At 49.1% G+C, this 16,931-nt stretch overlaps 1 protein-coding gene across 1 annotated transcript in view; it reads right to left on the minus strand.

The window, feature by feature from the left end:
• Positions 1-15,432, minus strand: part of ZNRF1 (zinc and ring finger 1) — a 100,410-nt gene extending 84,978 nt beyond the window's left edge. Inside the window, 2 exon segments of the mRNA XM_038754716.1 lie at positions 14,662-14,686; positions 14,688-15,432. Coding sequence (XP_038610644.1) covers positions 14,662-14,686; positions 14,688-15,113 — 451 coding nt within the window. The 5' untranslated portion in view covers positions 15,114-15,432.
• Between the last annotated feature and the right edge of the window lie 1,499 nt (positions 15,433-16,931).

Below are 16,931 nucleotides of genomic sequence, written 5' to 3' on the forward strand. Positions count from 1 at the left end.
ACCTGCTGGTTCACTCCTGCTACGCTCCATTCTAACGCTCCTTACTCCCAGTAAGCCGTCTTTATAATGTACCTTGCTCACAACTCTCCCATCTCTACCTCATGGCTCAGGGCTTTCTTGCCCCTGCAGCTCACTAAATTATGTCCCCCTCCACCTTCAGATCCTTTCTAAAAAGCATCTCCTACAAGGGGTTGAGTCCTAACAACTTTTCCACCGGCTTGGTTTTCCCACCCCTTCCGCCACCTCAACACTCAGGTGACTATCTGTTTATTATTTCTTTTTGTTTGTATCATTTACACTTTCTTTTATTCTTTTATATTTGGCAGTTTGTCCCCCCACATATGCCCCATTTATTCATTCAATTGTATTTGAGTGCTTACTGTGTGCAGAGTGCACTGTACTAAGCGCTTGGGAAGTACAATATAAACTCCTTGAGGTTAGTGACTGCAGGTCCTCAGTGAATACTGTCGGTGATGATAAAGGGTCTAATTGGCCACCATTCCTTGGGCACTCAGGTATTGATGGAATTGGAACTAAACAAATAGATGAGTCCATTTGTTTGCTACAACTGATAACTGTCATTCTCAAGCCTGGGACTGTTTAGGTAAACAATCAATCAATGGTACTTATTGAGCATTTACTGTGTGCAGAGCACTGTATTAAGCATTTGGGAGAGAACAATACAACAGAATCAGTACACATATTCCCTGCCTAGGAGGAGCTTACAGTCTTAGGAGGGGTAACAGCATGGCAGCAGAAGCAGGGTGGCCTAGTGGTGATAGCTCAAGCCTGCTTAGTACAGTGCTCTGCACACAGTAAGTGCTCAAAAAATACGATTGAATGAATGAGAATCACAAGGACCTGGGTTCTAATCCAGCCTCTGCCACATGTCTGCTGCGTAACCTTGGGCAAGTCACTTCACTTTTCTGCATCTCAGTTCCCTCATCTGTAAAATGAGGATTAAAACTATGAGGCCTATGTGGGACAGGGACTGTGTCCAACACGATTTGCTTGTATCTATTCCAGCACTAAGTACAATGCCTGGCACATAGTAAGTGCTTAAATACCATTAAAAAATTAATATAAATAAATGATTAAAGTCCTACAGGGTTGGACCCGATGAAATGTACCTCCACTTTCAAAGTTCCAGGGGACTGTAAGAGTTAGTTAATTTCCCGATGCTTCCCACCCCTCTCCAGCTGGGGGAACAGCCACCCCTTCCCCCCGTCATTCCCATAATGGACCCTTACAACATTTGAAACTTGGCAAAAAACACTTGAAGTTCCTTGGCCTTGGAAATTCTTCCAAGCATCTTCAACTCTCCCTTGAAGGGCTTTGACTATTAGATTGATTAATTTGAAGCTTCATCATCAGTGTTTTTTGATGAAGATTTGTTACTTTTTTTTTTTAGGTGCAGGGTATTCGATTGTAAAGTGCTGGAGGGCAGGGATGGTTTCTACTAGCTTTCATTGTCATTTCTTCCAACTTCTCATATAATGCTCTGCACATAATGTGCTTAAGGAAAGAATAAAGGATTTGCAATAACGATGAGGGAATTAACGTTAATGTGATCAATGTTGGCTTGAGGTGCGCCTTCTGTGTGCATCTGAGCAAAGGGATTTAAAGATAGGAAAACTACAGCCATCTGGCAGAGCATTATTAGGATGAGGCAAGGTATAATTTCCAGAGGAAGAACACGCTGGGAGCCTGGTAAACATAGAAAATTCGCCTAAACCACATCAGAGACAAAGGATTAGTGAAAGCTCAGGTCATGTGAGGTAAGAAGTTTGGGGCATGTCCTTGGTGCAATGGAGGGGAGACTGTAAGCTCCTCGTGGGCAGGGAACATGCCTACCAACTCTGTTATAGTGTACTCCCAGGCATTTAGTACAGTGCTTTGACCACACTGATTCGCTGATTGATTGATAGGTTCCCAACAGAATCTTAAACTCCATCCAAGCTTTGCTGGGGGTGTGGGACTGGAGGGAGGTGTACATGTTCTACCATCCCAAACAATAGAGTAATGAAGGTCGTTACATAAAAATGCCCGGAAAAAAAAAACCCAAAACGCTTCAGAGTTCTCTGACGCAGAATATTTGAATTCGGAAGGCCAACCCTCAAATCAAAACGCATGCTATACTTACCAAAAAAAAAAAGCCACAACTGATAATCCAGCCCCCCAGATAGACTTAGGGCTCAATTAAGCATATTAATTTTAGGATTTGAAATATCCAGCTAATAACCGTCAAGGTATACTTGAATAACCTGGATAATGTGTTAGGATATACCCATGTTCAGGAGGACTTATGCAACCAACTCCAGTATAAGTCAAAGCGTGACTCCCCCTCTAACTCACTGTGGGCAGGGAATGTGTCTGTTTATTATCTTGTACGCTCCCAAGTGCTTAGTACAGTGCTCAGTAAATACGACTGACAGACCCACCCACCAAATGGAACTCCAGCGTCTCCTAACCAAGCTCCTTATTAAATCACAAAGGAAGTCAGTATTAGAGATGCTATTAGCCCTGGGTCTGCTTCTTATGGAAAGAAAACAGGGAGAATATGACTTCCCAGTGAACATTTTCCTTCGACAAGCTACAGGTTCCCAAAGTCAAAGTGGTAGCCGGTGGAAGAAAAAAAGAATTTTAGAAAGGCATTCCATCTGCCTTATAAAGCCCCCTAAAGACTGAGCTATCGGTTCATTCGGCCTCATGGCTGAGGATGCATGAGGCACGATTCGACACAGCGAAAGCCCTTCTGCAGCCCTGGCAGCAAGAGAGGCAGCTGTGACTCAGAAGACAGATCAGGAGCAAGGTAAGTGCAGAAGCCAAAGGGATATTTCAACAGTTACCTTCTGTTCAGAACGAGACTTAAAATCCTTGCATAAAAACCTCAACTAGCAAACACAACCCCCTCCAACAATGAACGCCCCCTTCAAAGTCAGCCACTGACAGAGATCTAACCACCTGCATTGGGTTTGAGGAATGGGTTTGTACATGGGTAACAGGGCAGACAGACCAAATCTCATTTATTTCAAAAATTACAAAAAAATGGAGCTTCTCCATCACCTGAGAAATACCATGGCCTAGTGGACAGAGAATGGGCCTGAAAGTTGAAGGACCTGGGCTCTAATCCCAGCTCTGCCACTTGTCTGCTGTGTGACCTTGGGCAAGACACTTCACTTCTTTGTGCCTCAGTTACCTCATCTTCTGTAAAATGGGGATTAGGACTGTGAGCCCTGATAATAATGATAATTAGGGTATTTGTTAAGTGCTTAATATATTCCCAGCACTATACTCAGCCTGGGGTGGATACAAGTAAATCGGGCTGGACGCAGTACCGGTCCCATGTGGGCTCACAGTCTCAATCCCCATTTTATAGATGAGGTAACTGAGGCACAGAGAAGTGAAGTGACTTGTCCAAAGTCACCTAGCAGACACGCGGCGGAGCCGGGATTAGAAGCCATGACCTTCTGATTCCCAGGGCTGTGCTCTATCCACTATATCACGCTGCTTCTCTTCTATGTGGCACAGGGACTGTGTCTGACCTGATTAGCTTGTATCTACCCCAGCGCTTAGTACAGTGTCTGGCACATTGTAAGCGCTTAACAAAAACCTTAAAAAGAGACCAAAAAAACCCTGCAAATCTCTAAAAGCTCGGACAGTAATAAAGACGCCATAGCCCTGCCCCCTCAAACTCTTCCTATTGTCATCCCCTGCCTGTGTTCACAGACACTTCCATCAAACTCCTGCCCAAAGAGGGAGGCAGATAACCCAGGTGGGTTCTACTACAGTCCCAGGGGAGCCCAGCACTCAACTTCTTTCTTTTTCACGATGATTATCTCCACTGGGTCTCAGAGTTAGCCCTGCCCTTTAAGCAACTTGCTTAAAGATCTGGGATAAGCTCCCTAAGAAATGGTTTATTTCTTTTACTTAGGGGATTTATCAAGCACTTACTTTGACCTAAGCGCTGGAGGCACATACAAGATATACCGATCAGATGGGTGCCACGTGGGTTTCACAGTAAAAGAGGTAGGAAGATTCATTCATTCAATCGTATTTATTGAACACTTACTGTGTGCAGAGCACTGAACTAAGCGCTTGGGAAGTACAAGTTGGCAACATATAGAGACAGTCCCTACCCAACAGCGGGCTCACAGTCTAGAAGGGGGAGGTGTCAGGTGTCTTGCAGCTTATCCTCATTTTAAAGAAGAAGAAACTGAGGCCCAGAGAGCTTAAGTGACTTGCCCAGAGTCACACAACAAGCCAAAGGCAGAGCTGGAATTAGAACCTAGGTCTCCTGATTCAGTTCAAAGAAAAGTACGTGGTGGGGGAAAATGAGGAAGAAAACAAAATTGAGAACTGAGCCCGCTCTTCCATCCACACCTGAAACCCACTTCTCCCCTTTCTACAAACATGAGAAGGCAAGAATATGTCTCCTGCAATGTAGAGTCCGGCGTCCAAGCCCTCCTGGGTCCTCTGCAAGTGGTTGCTGGCCATTTTGCCCCTAGTCTACTCTACAAATTCTGTAAAACACGAGATCCTAGGTGATAGATGACTCATAGCCCCATCAGTAGGAGAATCTAGAAAAGTGATGGGAACAGAGATTTACATTTACAGCATCAGAAGGCTGGGGCGGGGGGGCGCGTGTGGGGGGGAGGTTTTAGTCCTTTTGCAACTGTAATCCAGAAATAGAACTAGTAATCTGAGTTTTCCTGGAAGAATGTATTTAAACCCGAAGCTGTGAGAACTAGCAGCGTTTCCCATAAGACCGTCATCACTACCCAGATTCGGTGAAGACATTAGCCTTAGTATTGGATTATAAAAAAAATGTCGGTTTCTAATATTTGTAGTTGAATGTTACGCCATTCTCAGTTTTTTAGATGGAGTTTAAAGCTTGACTTATGATCAAATTCAAGTGGCTTTTCAGTTTAAATTGTGGCTGAATCCTGCGAAAAATGGAATTTGGAAGTTGTTTTTCTTTTAACTCAGAGGCATACAAACCTTCCATAAGGCAAACAATGAAGTTTAAAAACTTGGCAGGCCTAACCTCAATTACTTGCAACATATGGCTCTTCTAACCTTTGTGGCAATCTTTCAGAACCCACCAAATGACAAAAACTGGGGTCCCCCAACTCTCCTGGTGCCTTCTCTCTGCTTGGGTTTCTCTTTTTCACTTTTGTCACTCATTGAGGAGCGGCCTAGGTCTTATCTAGAAGTGAACACATATTTATTACTCTATTTATTTACTCTATTTATTTATTTATTCATTTTACTTGTACATTTCTATCCTATTCATTTTATTTTGTTGGTATGTTTGGTTTTGTTCTCTGTCTCCCCCTTTTAGACTGTGAGCCCACTGTTGGGTAGGGACTGTCTCTATGTGTTGCCAATTTGTACTTCCCAAGCGCTAAGTACAGTGCTCTGCACATAGTAAGCGCTCAATAAATACGATTGATTGATTGATTGATTGATTGAACGGTGGCGAACGTTTATTCCAGGCAGGGATGCATGAGAGCAGATGATCACACCCCAGAACACCAAGGATGAGGCACCTGGCTCCCTGATCCACCTCACAGAAAGCCGCCAGGGCGCCCCGATCACGCGTCTTATTATGAGATGCAGGGTGATGATAAGAACAAGAGAAACAAAACAACTTATGAACTCTGGTGTGGTGGCCTATCTGGGGCCTGGTGTGTACCTGCAGTACTTCAGGACATGGAGCATAAGTCACCTTGAATCAGTCCCAGTTTGGCCACACAACGGACGGTGACGAAAGTTTGGATTTTCCTGATACAGATGTATGCGAGGGGAATGTGATTAGGACATGTGGACTATGAGATTCAGTGACCAGTCATTTCACAATGGCATGTAGAAAATGCAGGCAGCCTGCCGGGTCACACCTCCGGGACTGCTTCCCACACCTATGGTCCGGAATTCCTCTGGGACAAACAGAACCGCTTCAAAAAGAGGGAGGCGAAGCCCAGGCTGTCCCAACTCCCTCCACAAAAAGAACCTCAGAGCCAGGAGGCAGAATTTCTCTGTGCTCCACAATTCCATGAAGGCAGCCTTGGAATGGTACCATCACCATTCCATGACAGCTTTGGAATGGCATGAACAGGAAGACTTAGGGCACAGGTCAATCAGTTGGGTAAGCCCTGCCATTTGGGGGGACTGCCTCCTCAGGGGACTTTGAAGCTCCAAATTGCCATGGGAGGCCAACACACTTTCAGGAAGTCCTTCCACAACAGGGAACTTTTCTTGCCACCCAAGTCACCCCACAGACCTCGCAGTGACCACACTGCCCTCTTCTCCTTTTCTCCCACTCCCTTCTGCATCACCCTCACTTGCTCCCTTTATTCACCACACCCTCTGCCCTTACATACCTATCCGTAATTTATTTATATTGATGTCTGTCTCCCCCTCCAGACCGTAAGCTCTCTGTGGGCAGGGGATGGGTCTGTTATACTGTTGTGTTGTACTCTCCCAAGCGCTTAGTACAGTGCTCCACACACAGTCAACGCTCAATAAACACGATGGATTGACAGTAAGAATTCTGTTTCCACTGAGGTTTCCAGGTGTCCGGCCTGTTTCCCAACACCTTGGGGAGCTCCAGCACTTCCCTGCCTCCTCTCCTAAGTCACACTGCAGCTCCTTCCCAAACTCTTTCCCTCACCACTTTAGGAGGTTTGGGAGAACAATATTCAGGCCTCATTCAGAGTGGCCTGGAAGTCTTTTTCCCTCTTCGGTAAGGTTAGAGAGGAAAGGGGGAGTCAGAGCATTTCCTGTTGCTGGGCTCCAGGAGGTTAAACATAACAACCAATGAGGTAGAAGGCCTGCAATGTGACATGCTCATCTCACATGAACCGAACAGGAAAAATTAATCGATTCGAACAAAGGAATGACTCCCCCGCAAGATTGGAATGCTCCAGTGTTCTCAGTAATCCCGTTTCAGCAACTCTCCATGTTACTCTCTCATTTAGCTGTGACGAGGACTCAAGGAAAGTCAAACCTTCCAATGTCAGAGTTCCTCTCCAGTCACCGAGGCTTCACAGCTGGAGAGTCTGCAATTTTGGCATCAAATTGCAAATTCTTAACTCTAGCAAGCATAGGGCGCTGATGAAGTGGGGAGCTGGAGGAGGGGACATCTCCAGATGTTCACTGATTTTTCTGCCGAGAACCAGGCAGGATTGCAGACGATTTAATGCACGAATTTCTTAACTTCACCCAAGATTCCATTTTAACCACTTAAGAAGAATCCACACGTTTGGAAGAACACACGTCTCTGAACTTGGACTTCCAAGGATGTTTCTTAATAGATGTCTGACCAGTTGAGTTTAGCTCATCTCCAGCCAGGATACTGATATCCGGAAGGAAGAGAGAAATTACGGGCAAAACACTTAAAACTGGGGAGTCTGACTGGTTCTGGAGGAGGTTTTATATGAAAATCTGCCACCATCTCTCACACTTTGGGCCTCAAGAAAAATCTGTAGGAACCACCGTGCCTCTTGTCCTATAGTTTGCCTAGGGGTAGGAACCCAGGACTATGCGGGTCACAAGCACCCCAGGAGGCCAGTTCGGGGGGGGGGGGGGGGGGGGGGGGGGGGAGAGATAGTTCAGAGAAAGGACAATCTTCTATAAATGATCATTCAAGCTTTGTTTTTCTGCTTTAGTCATTGTTTCCTTAAACTTATGTCATCAACTGAAATTCCCAGCAAGTTTCCTTTCTAATCAGTAGCTGGGACAGGGGTGCGAGGGGAGAGGAGAACAGTAGAGGGAAATCCAAGCTATTCCTGGAAAAAGAAAAACCACCTAACCCATTTCACAACCCCACAAATGCATAAACCATCATTAGATCGCAGAAAGTCAGCGACTTCTTTGGGGGGAGGGAAACCTCTTTCACTCAATACAGAGTCTCAACTGGTCCAGAGGAGTCCAAATAAGCAAGTGCCTCCCTCTTGCACATTCCCTCCTTCCAAGGGGTGCCTTCCTGCAGAGGGTCTTTCACCAAAAGGATGCAACATTAATTCACTTAGCTGCCTCCCTGCCTCCTCTTTCTCCTTACTATCTGCCGAAATTTCCACAGTTGAATCAGACATAATCCAGCTCCCTCTAGACAGGCTGTAGAGCCATATTTAAAGAAAAAAAAAACAGTTAAAAGTAGAACCCAAAACCAATCCTCTCCCCACTCTCCTCCCAACCCAGAAGTCACTAACGGGTTCCACAGTCACTCCTACCTCTTCCGAATTAAGAACGCTTTCTGATCCTGGGCACAATATCCTCTCTTCAAGACATTTTTACAAGCAGATTTGACTCAGTTTAGGAATCCCTCGTTGCCCTCTCCACCCAAACACAAGAGAATGCCGATTCACAGCAAATTCAGCCACTATCCTCCTATTGAGGTACAGCCAAGGGGAAGCTGAGAAAATATTAAACCCAAACTACTGCTCTAGGGATGACCAGACCGCAGCCCTGCTGAGCTCATGCTGAGACCTGCAGTCCCGTAGGCCACCCCAGTCCCCATCAGGAGGGCGAACAGCCTTAAACTGCTCCGATTTCAACAAAGCGAGGTGGGTCAGAGGCGCCTGGAAGTGTGCCGAGGCAGGTGGCCCTTCCTAGGGCAGAGTGCGAGGGCCCACATATCCCGCACCTGTCCCTCCCCACAGCTAATTCAGACCCCTCCTTTCGGCTTCTCTGGGAGGCCGTGGGTGACAAGAGCTAGGATCCTTCTCTCAGCTTACCTGAAGCTCGACAACGCTTCAGTGACGGGGGAGAAGCAGCTGAAGTGACCTCCTTAGAAACCAAGAACTTGATAAACCTCTTCCTCCTACAAAGACTATAAACCTAACAAGACAGAGAGGCTGCCAGACTGAAGGTCTTGCTCTGCCTATCCCAACAGGTGAAAATGGATGACAGTCAATCGTACTCGGCGAGTGCTTCTTTGTGCAAAGCACTGTACTAAACGCTTGGGAAGGTACACCAACAGAGCTGGTAGATACGTTCCCTGCCCCCGAGGAGCTTACAGCCCTACATGCTTCAACCCTCTGGCACCCTATTCACCAAGAGCCAAACGTCACCAGGCACGTTGTCCCTTCAACTATCACCCTTCAACTATCAACTTTTAGACTGTGAGCCCACTGTTGGGTAGGGACTGTCTCTATATGTTGCCAACTTGTACTTCCCAAGCGCTTAGTACAGTGCTCTGCACACAGTAAGCGCTCAATAAATACAATTGATTGACTGATCACCCTCTCACCCCATGGGGGAGCAGTTACAGGTTGCTCAGTCAGTCATCAATCAATCAATCGTATTTATTGAGCGCTTACTGTGTGCAGAGCACTGTACTAAGCGCTTGGGAAGTACAAGTTGGCAACATATAGAGACAGTCCGAGCACGGGCTTGGGAGTCAGAGGATGTGGGTTCTAATCCCGGCTCAGCTACTTTTCTGCTGTGTGGGCAAGCCACTTCACTTTTCTATGCCTCAGTTACCTCCTGTGTAAAATGGGGATTAAGGCTGTGAGCCTCACGTAGGACAACCTGATCACCTTGTCTCTACCCCGGAGCTTAAAACAGTGCTTGGGACATAGTAAGCACTTAACAAATACCAGAATTATCATTAGGCTTGGCAGAGTACAATATAACGGACACAATGAGCGTGGCTTAATGTAAAGAGCACCGGTTTGGGAGTCAGAGGTCATGGGTTCTAATCCTAACTCTGTCCCTTGTCTGCTGTGTGACCTTGGACAAGTCACTTAACATCTCTGTGCCTCAGTTCCCTCATCTATAAAATGGGGATTAACACTATGAGCCCCATGTGAAACAACCTGATTACCTTGTATCCTCCTCCCCAGTGTTTAGAACAGTGCTTGGCACATAGTACGTGCTTAACAAATACGGTCATTACAATCCCTGCCCACAACAAGCTTACAGTGTGGAGAGTCCCGTGCAATGTTGACCCCCTTCTTGCCCAATAAATGGCAAGGGGCCAAACTCACATGGCTTAGTGGAAAGAGCATGAGCTTTGGAGTCAGAGGTCATGGGTTCTAATCCCGCTTTGCCACTTGTCTGCTGTGTGACCGTGGGCAAGTCATCTAACTTCTCTGTGCCCCAGTTCCCTCATCTGTAAAATGGGGATTAAGACTGTGAGCCCCAGATGGGACAAACTGATTACCTTGTCTCTACCCCAGTGCTTAGAACAGTGCTTTTAGACTGTGAGCCCACTGTTGGGTAGGGTCTATCTCTATATGTTGCCAACTTGTACTTCCCAAGCGCTTAGTACAGTGCTCTGCACACAGTAAGCACTCAATAAATACGATTGATTTGATTTTGCTTGGCACCTAGTATGCGCTTAACAAATGCCATTATTCTTCTAGACCGTGAGCCTAGTGTTGGGTAGGGACCGTCTCTACATGTTGCAATTTGTACTTCCCAAGCGCTTAGTCCAGTGCTCAGCACACAATAAGCGCTCAATAAATGATAATAATAATGACGGTACTTGTTAAGGCCTTACTATGTACCAAGTGCCGTTCTAAGCACTGGGGCAGAGACAAGGTGATCAGGTTGCCCCACGCGGGGCTCACGGCCTTCATCCCCATTTGACGGATGAGGGAACTGAGGCCCAGGGAAGTGAAGCGACTTGCCCACGTGTCTGCTGCGCGATCCTGGGCAAGTCGCTTCACTTCTCCGGGCCTCAGTTCCCTCATCCGTCCAATGGGGGTGAAGACCGGGAGCCCCACGGGGGACAACCTGATCGCCCTGGATCCTCCCCGATGCTTAGAACAATAGTAAGTGCTTAACAAATGCCAGTTATCATTATTAATAATAATAATGGCATTTGTTAAGTGCTATCACTGTTCTAAGCGCTGGGGGGGGGGGGGTTACAAGGTGATTAAGTTGTCCCACGTGGGGCTCACAGTCGTAACCCCCATTTTCCAGATGAGGTAACTGAGGCTCTGATTATTGCCAAGGTCACCCAGCTGTCAAGCGGCGGAGTCGGGATGTGACCCCGTGACGTCCGGCTCCCAAGCAGGGCTCTTTCCACCAAGCCACGCTGCTTCCCCTCCGACTGAAGGAGCGGTGCTTAGTACACAGTGAGCGCTCACCCTGGGCTTCCAGGCTCTCCATCACCTCGCCCCCTCCTACCTCACCTCCCTTCTCTCCTTCTACTGCCCAGCCCGCACCCTCCGCTCCTCCACCACTAATCTCCTCACCGTACCTCGCTCTCGCCTGTCCCGCCATCGACCCCCGGCCCACGTCCTCCCCGGGGCCCGGAATGCCCTCCCTCAGCCCACCCGCCAAGCTAGCTCTCTTCCTCCCTTCACGGCCCTGCTGAGAGCTCACCTCCTCCGGGAGGCCTTCCCAGACTGAGCCCCTTCCTTCCTCTCCCCCTCGTCCCCCTCTCCATCCCCCCGTCTTACCTCCTTCCCTTCCCCACAGCACCTGTATATACATATATATACTTGTACATATTTATTACTCTACTTGTTTATTTCACTTGTACATTTCTATCCTACTTATTTTGTTGGGATGTTTGGTTCTGTTCTCCGTCTCCCCCTTTTAGACTGTGAGCCCACTGCTGGGTAGGGACCGTCTCTATGTGACGCCGACTTGTACTTCCCAAGCGCTTAGTCCAGTGCTCTGCACCTAGTAAGCGCTCAATAAATACGATTGATTGATTGATTGATTGTACATATTTATTACTCTACTTATTTATTTCACTTGTACATTTCTATCCTACTTTTATTTTGTTGGGATGTTTGGTTCTGTTCTCCGTCTCCCCCTTTTAGACTGTGAGCCCACTGCTGGGTAGGGACCGTCTCTATGTGACGCCGACTTGTACTTCCCAAGCGCTTAGTCCAGTGCTCTGCACCTAGTAAGCGCTCAATAAATACGATTGATTGATTGATTGATTGTACATATTTATTACTCTACTTATTTATTTCACTTGTACATTTCTATCCTACTTTTATTTTGTTGGGATGTTTGGTTCTGTTCTCCGCCTCCCCCTTTTAGACTGTGAGCCCACTGTTGGGTAGGGGCCGTCTCTATGTGACGCCGACTTGTACTTCCCAAGCGCTTAGTCCAGCGCTCTGCACCTCGTAAGCGCTCAATAAATACGATTGATTGATTGATTGATTGTACATATTTATTACTCTACTTATTTATTTCACTTGTACATTTCTATCCTACTTATTCTGTTGGGATGTTTGGTTCTGTTCTCCGCCTCCCCCTTTTAGACTGGGAGCCCACTGTTGGGTAGGGGCCGTATGTGACGCCGACTTGTACTTCCCAAGCGCTTAGACCAGTGCTCTGCACCTTGTAAGCGCTCAATAAATACGACTGATTGATTGATTGATTGATTGTACATATTTATTACTCTACTTATTTATTTCACTTGTACATTTCTATCCTACTTTTATTTTGTTGGGATGTTTGGTTCTGTTCTCCGCCTCCCCCTTTTAGACTGGGAGCCCACTGTTGGGTAGGGGCTGTATGTGATGCCGATTTGTACTTCCCAAGCGCTTAGTCCAGTGCTCTGCACCTCGTAAGCGCTCAATAAATACGACTGATTGATTGATTGATTGTACATATTTATTACTCTACTTATTTATTTATTTCACTTGTACATTTCTATCCTACTTATTCTGTTGGGATGTTTGGTTCTGTTCTCCGCCTCCCCCTTTTAGACTGTGAGCCCACTGTTGGGTAGGGGCCGTCTCTATGTGACGCCGACTTGTACTTCCCAAGCGCTTAGTCCAGTGCTCTGCACCTCGTAAGCGCTCAATAAATACGATCGATTGATTGATTGATTGATTGTACATATTTATTACTCTACTTATTTATTTATTTCACTTGTACATTTCTATCCTACTTATTCTGTTGGGATGTTTGGTTCTGTTCTCCGTCTCCCCCTTTTAGACTGTGAGCCCACTGTTGGGTAGGGACTGTATGTGATGCCGATTTGTACTTCCCAAGCGCTTAGTCCAGTGCTCTGCACCTCGTAAGCGCTCAATAAATACGACTGATTGATTGATTGATTGATTGTACATATTTATTACTCTACTTATTTATTTACTTCACTTGTACATTTCTATCCTACTTTTATTTTGTTGGGATGTTTGGTTCTGTTCTCTGCCTCCCCCTTTTAGACTGGGAGCCCACTGTTGGGTAGGGGCCGTCTCTATGTGACGCCGACTTGTACTTCCCAAGCGCTTAGTCCAGTGCTCTGCACCTAGTAAGCGCTCAATAAATACGATTGATTGATTGATTGTACATATTTATCACTCTACTTATTTATTTCACTTGTACATTTCTATCCTACTTATTTTGTTGGGATGTTTGGTTCTGTTCTCCGCCTCCCCCTTTTAGACTGTGAGCCCACTGTTGGGTAGGGGCCGTCTCTATGTGACGCCGATTTGTACTTCCCAAGCGCTTAGTCCAGTGCTCTGCACCTAGTAAGCGCTCAATAAATACGATTGATTGATTGATTGTACATATTTATTACTCTACTTATTTATTTCACTTGTACATTTCTATCCTACTTATTCTATTCTGTTGGGATGTTTGGTTCTGTTCTCCGCCTCCCCCTTTTAGACTGGGAGCCCACTGTTGGGTAGGGGCCGTCTCTATGTGACGCCGACTTGTCCTTCCCAAGCGCTTAGTCCAGTGCTCTGCACCTCGTAAGCGCTCAATAAATACGATTGATTGATTGATTGATTGATTGTACATATTTATTACTCTACTTATTTATTTCACTTGTACATTTCTATCCTACTTTTATTTTGTTGGGATGTTTGGTTCTGTTCTCCGCCTCCCCCTTTTAGACTGTGAGCCCACTGTTGGGTAGGGGCCGTATGTGACGCCGACTTGTACTTCCCAAGCGCTTAGTCCAGTGCTCTGCACCTCGTAAGCGCTCAATAAATACGATTGATTGATTGATTGATTGATTGTACATATTTATTACTCTACTTATTTATTTATTTCACTTGTACATTTCTATCCTGCTTTTATTTTGTTGGGATGTTTGGTTCTGTTCTCCGCCTCCCCCTTTTAGACTGGGAGCCCACTGTTGGGTAGGGGCCGTATGTGACGCCGACTTGTACTTCCCAAGCGCTTAGTCCAGTGCTCTGCACCTCGTAAGCGCTCAATAAATACGATTGATTGATTGATTGATTGTACATATTTATTACTCTACTTATTTATTTCACTTGTACATTTCTATCCTACTTTTATTTTGTTGGGATGTTTGGTTCTGTTCTCCGCCTCCCCCTTTTAGACTGGGAGCCCACTGTTGGGTAGGGGCTGTATGTGACGCCGATTTGCACTTCCCAAGCGCTTAGTCCAGTGCTCTGTACCTCGTAAGCGCTCAATAAATACGATTGATTGATTGATTGATTGATTGTACATATTTATTACTCTACTTATTTATTTCACTTGTACATTTCTATCCTACTTATTCTGTTGGGATGTTTGGTTCTGTTCTCCGCCTCCCCCTTTTAGACTGGGAGCCCACTGTTGGGTAGGGACTGTATGTGACGCCGACTTGTACTTCCCAAGCGCTTAGTCCAGTGCTCTGCACCTCGTAAGCGCTCAATAAATTCGATCGATTGATGATTGACTAGGACGGAGGCCCCCCACCGAGGGTCTCCCGCCGCCCCGACTCACCGCTGTGGGAGCTGAACCACCGGGGGGGTGATGTGCAGAGGTAGCGCGTCGGCCAGCGAGGCTCTGGAGCCCAGGTAGAGCATCCCGTCTCCGGGGTGACCGCCGCCCGTCTCCTGGTAACCGTTGCCGGGGGCGTAGGCGGAGTCGGCGCCGGCCCCTCCGCCGCCCGGCCGGTCCGCATCGCCGGCCCCGCGGGCGGCCGCGGTGTAGAGGCCGAAGGGCACCGGGCCCGCCGGGCCGGGCTCCACCCCCATCCCCGCCACCGAGCTCACCGACCGGCTCCTTAGGCCCATCGCCCCGCTGCCCCCGCCGCCCCCGCCGCCGCCGCCGCCCGCCCGGTAGTGCCCGAAGTGCGGAGGCCCTCCCGGAGGAGGCACGGCGCTGTCGTCGCTGGACACGCCGGGGAAGGGCCCCCGGGAGCGGGCCGCCGCGCTGCTCTGCTTGCCCCCCATCGCCCCGGGACCCCGAGGAGGGCGGGCACCTTGGGGGGCGACGGGAGGGCGCCGCCTCCCCGCTCAGCTGCCACGGGGGCCCGCCGGCATCCACCGCTTAGCGCACGGGGATGGGGGGATTTTTAAAAAAAAGCAAAGAAGAAGCCCGGGGGTGGCGGGCGTCGGGAGGAGGAGGAACAAAGGGAGGATGGAGAGCTAAGGCCGGGCGGCCGGGGGCATGTTGGCGCCGCTCCTCGGGCACGATGCTCCGTCCAGGGCGGCCCCGGGGGGCGGCCTGGAGACCCCCGGACCCTCCCTCCCTCCTCCCGGCCGGACCGTCCGACCGCCTGCTCCCACCGCGGCTAAGACAATACAGGTCGCCACAGCGCAGGCGCCAACCCGGACACGCCCCCCCCCGCTTAACCCCTTAGCCGCCGCAGCGGGAAGATGGGGTGAAGCCGGGGGGGGGGACCGCTTTGTTGGCGGTTCTCCTCCTTCCCCTCTCTCGCCGCCTCTGTCTTCTCAAGCGGTCCCTCCCGGGTTCCCCCCCCCACCAGAGGCGCTACTTCGGCTCGCGGCGACCCCTGGTTGATGCATTTGGTTCGGTCCGCATCGGCTAAGCGCCCCTCCGCCTCACGTCGGCCCCTGGTGGATGTATTTGGTATTGCCCCCCAACTGCTAAGGACCCCTCCGGCTCGCGTCGAGCCCTGGTAGATGCATTTGGTATTGCCCCCAACTGCTAAGGGCCCCTCCGGCTCGCGTCGACCCCTGGCAGATGCATTTGGTTCGGTCCGCATCGGCTAAGTGCCCCTCCGCCTCACGTCGGCCCCTGGTGGATGCATTTGGTATTGCCCCCAACTGCTAAGGGCCCCTCCGGCTCACATCGACCCCTGGTAGATGCATTTGGTATGGTCCTCATCTGCTAAGGGCACCTCCGGCTCACGTCGGCCCCGGTGGATGCATTTGGTATGGTCTGCATCGGCTAAGCGCCCCTCCGGCTCACGTCCACCCCTGGTTGATGCATTTGGTTCGGTCCGCATCGGCTAAGTGCCCCTCCGGCTCACGTCCACCCCTGGTTGATGCATTTGGTTCGGTCCGCATCGGCTAAGTGCCCCTCCGCCTCACGTCGGCCCCTGGTGGATGTATTTGGTATTGCCCCCCAACTGCTAAGGGACCCTCCGGCTCACGTCGGCCCCTGGTTGATGCATTTGGTATGGTCCGCATCTGCTAAGAGCCCCTCCGGCTCACGTCGACCCCTGGTGGATGCATTTGGTATTACCCCTAACTGCTAAGTGCCCCTCCGGCTCACGTCCCCCTCTGGTGTATGCATTTGGTTTGGTTCACACCTGCTAAAGGGCCCCTCCGGCTCACGTCGACCCCTGGTAGATGCATTTGGTATGGTCCGCATCTGCTAAGAGCCCCTCCGCCTCACGTCGGCCCCTGGGGGATGCATTTGGTATTGCCCCCAACTGCTAAGGGCCTCTTTGGCTCACGTCGACCCCTGGAGGATGCATTTGGTTCGGTCCGCATCTGCTAAGCGCCCCTCCGGCTCACGTCGGCCCCTGGTGGATGCATTTGGTATTACACCCAACTGCTAAGGGCCCCTCCGGCTCACATCGCCCCCTGGTGGATGCATTTGGTATTACCCCCAACTGCTAAGGGCCCTTCCGGCTCACGTCGACCCCTGGTAGATGCATTTGCTATGGTCCACATCGGCCAAGGGCCCCTCCGGCCTACGTCGGCCCCTGGTGGATGCATTTGGTATTACCCACATCTGCCGAGGGCCCCTCCGGCTCACGTCGGCCCCGTATTGCCCCCTGGTGGATGTATTTGGTATTA

The sequence above is a fragment of the Tachyglossus aculeatus genome, chromosome 11 (genome assembly GCF_015852505.1).
Source record: "Tachyglossus aculeatus isolate mTacAcu1 chromosome 11, mTacAcu1.pri, whole genome shotgun sequence".
In the NCBI taxonomy this organism is placed as follows: Eukaryota; Metazoa; Chordata; class Mammalia; order Monotremata; family Tachyglossidae; genus Tachyglossus; species Tachyglossus aculeatus.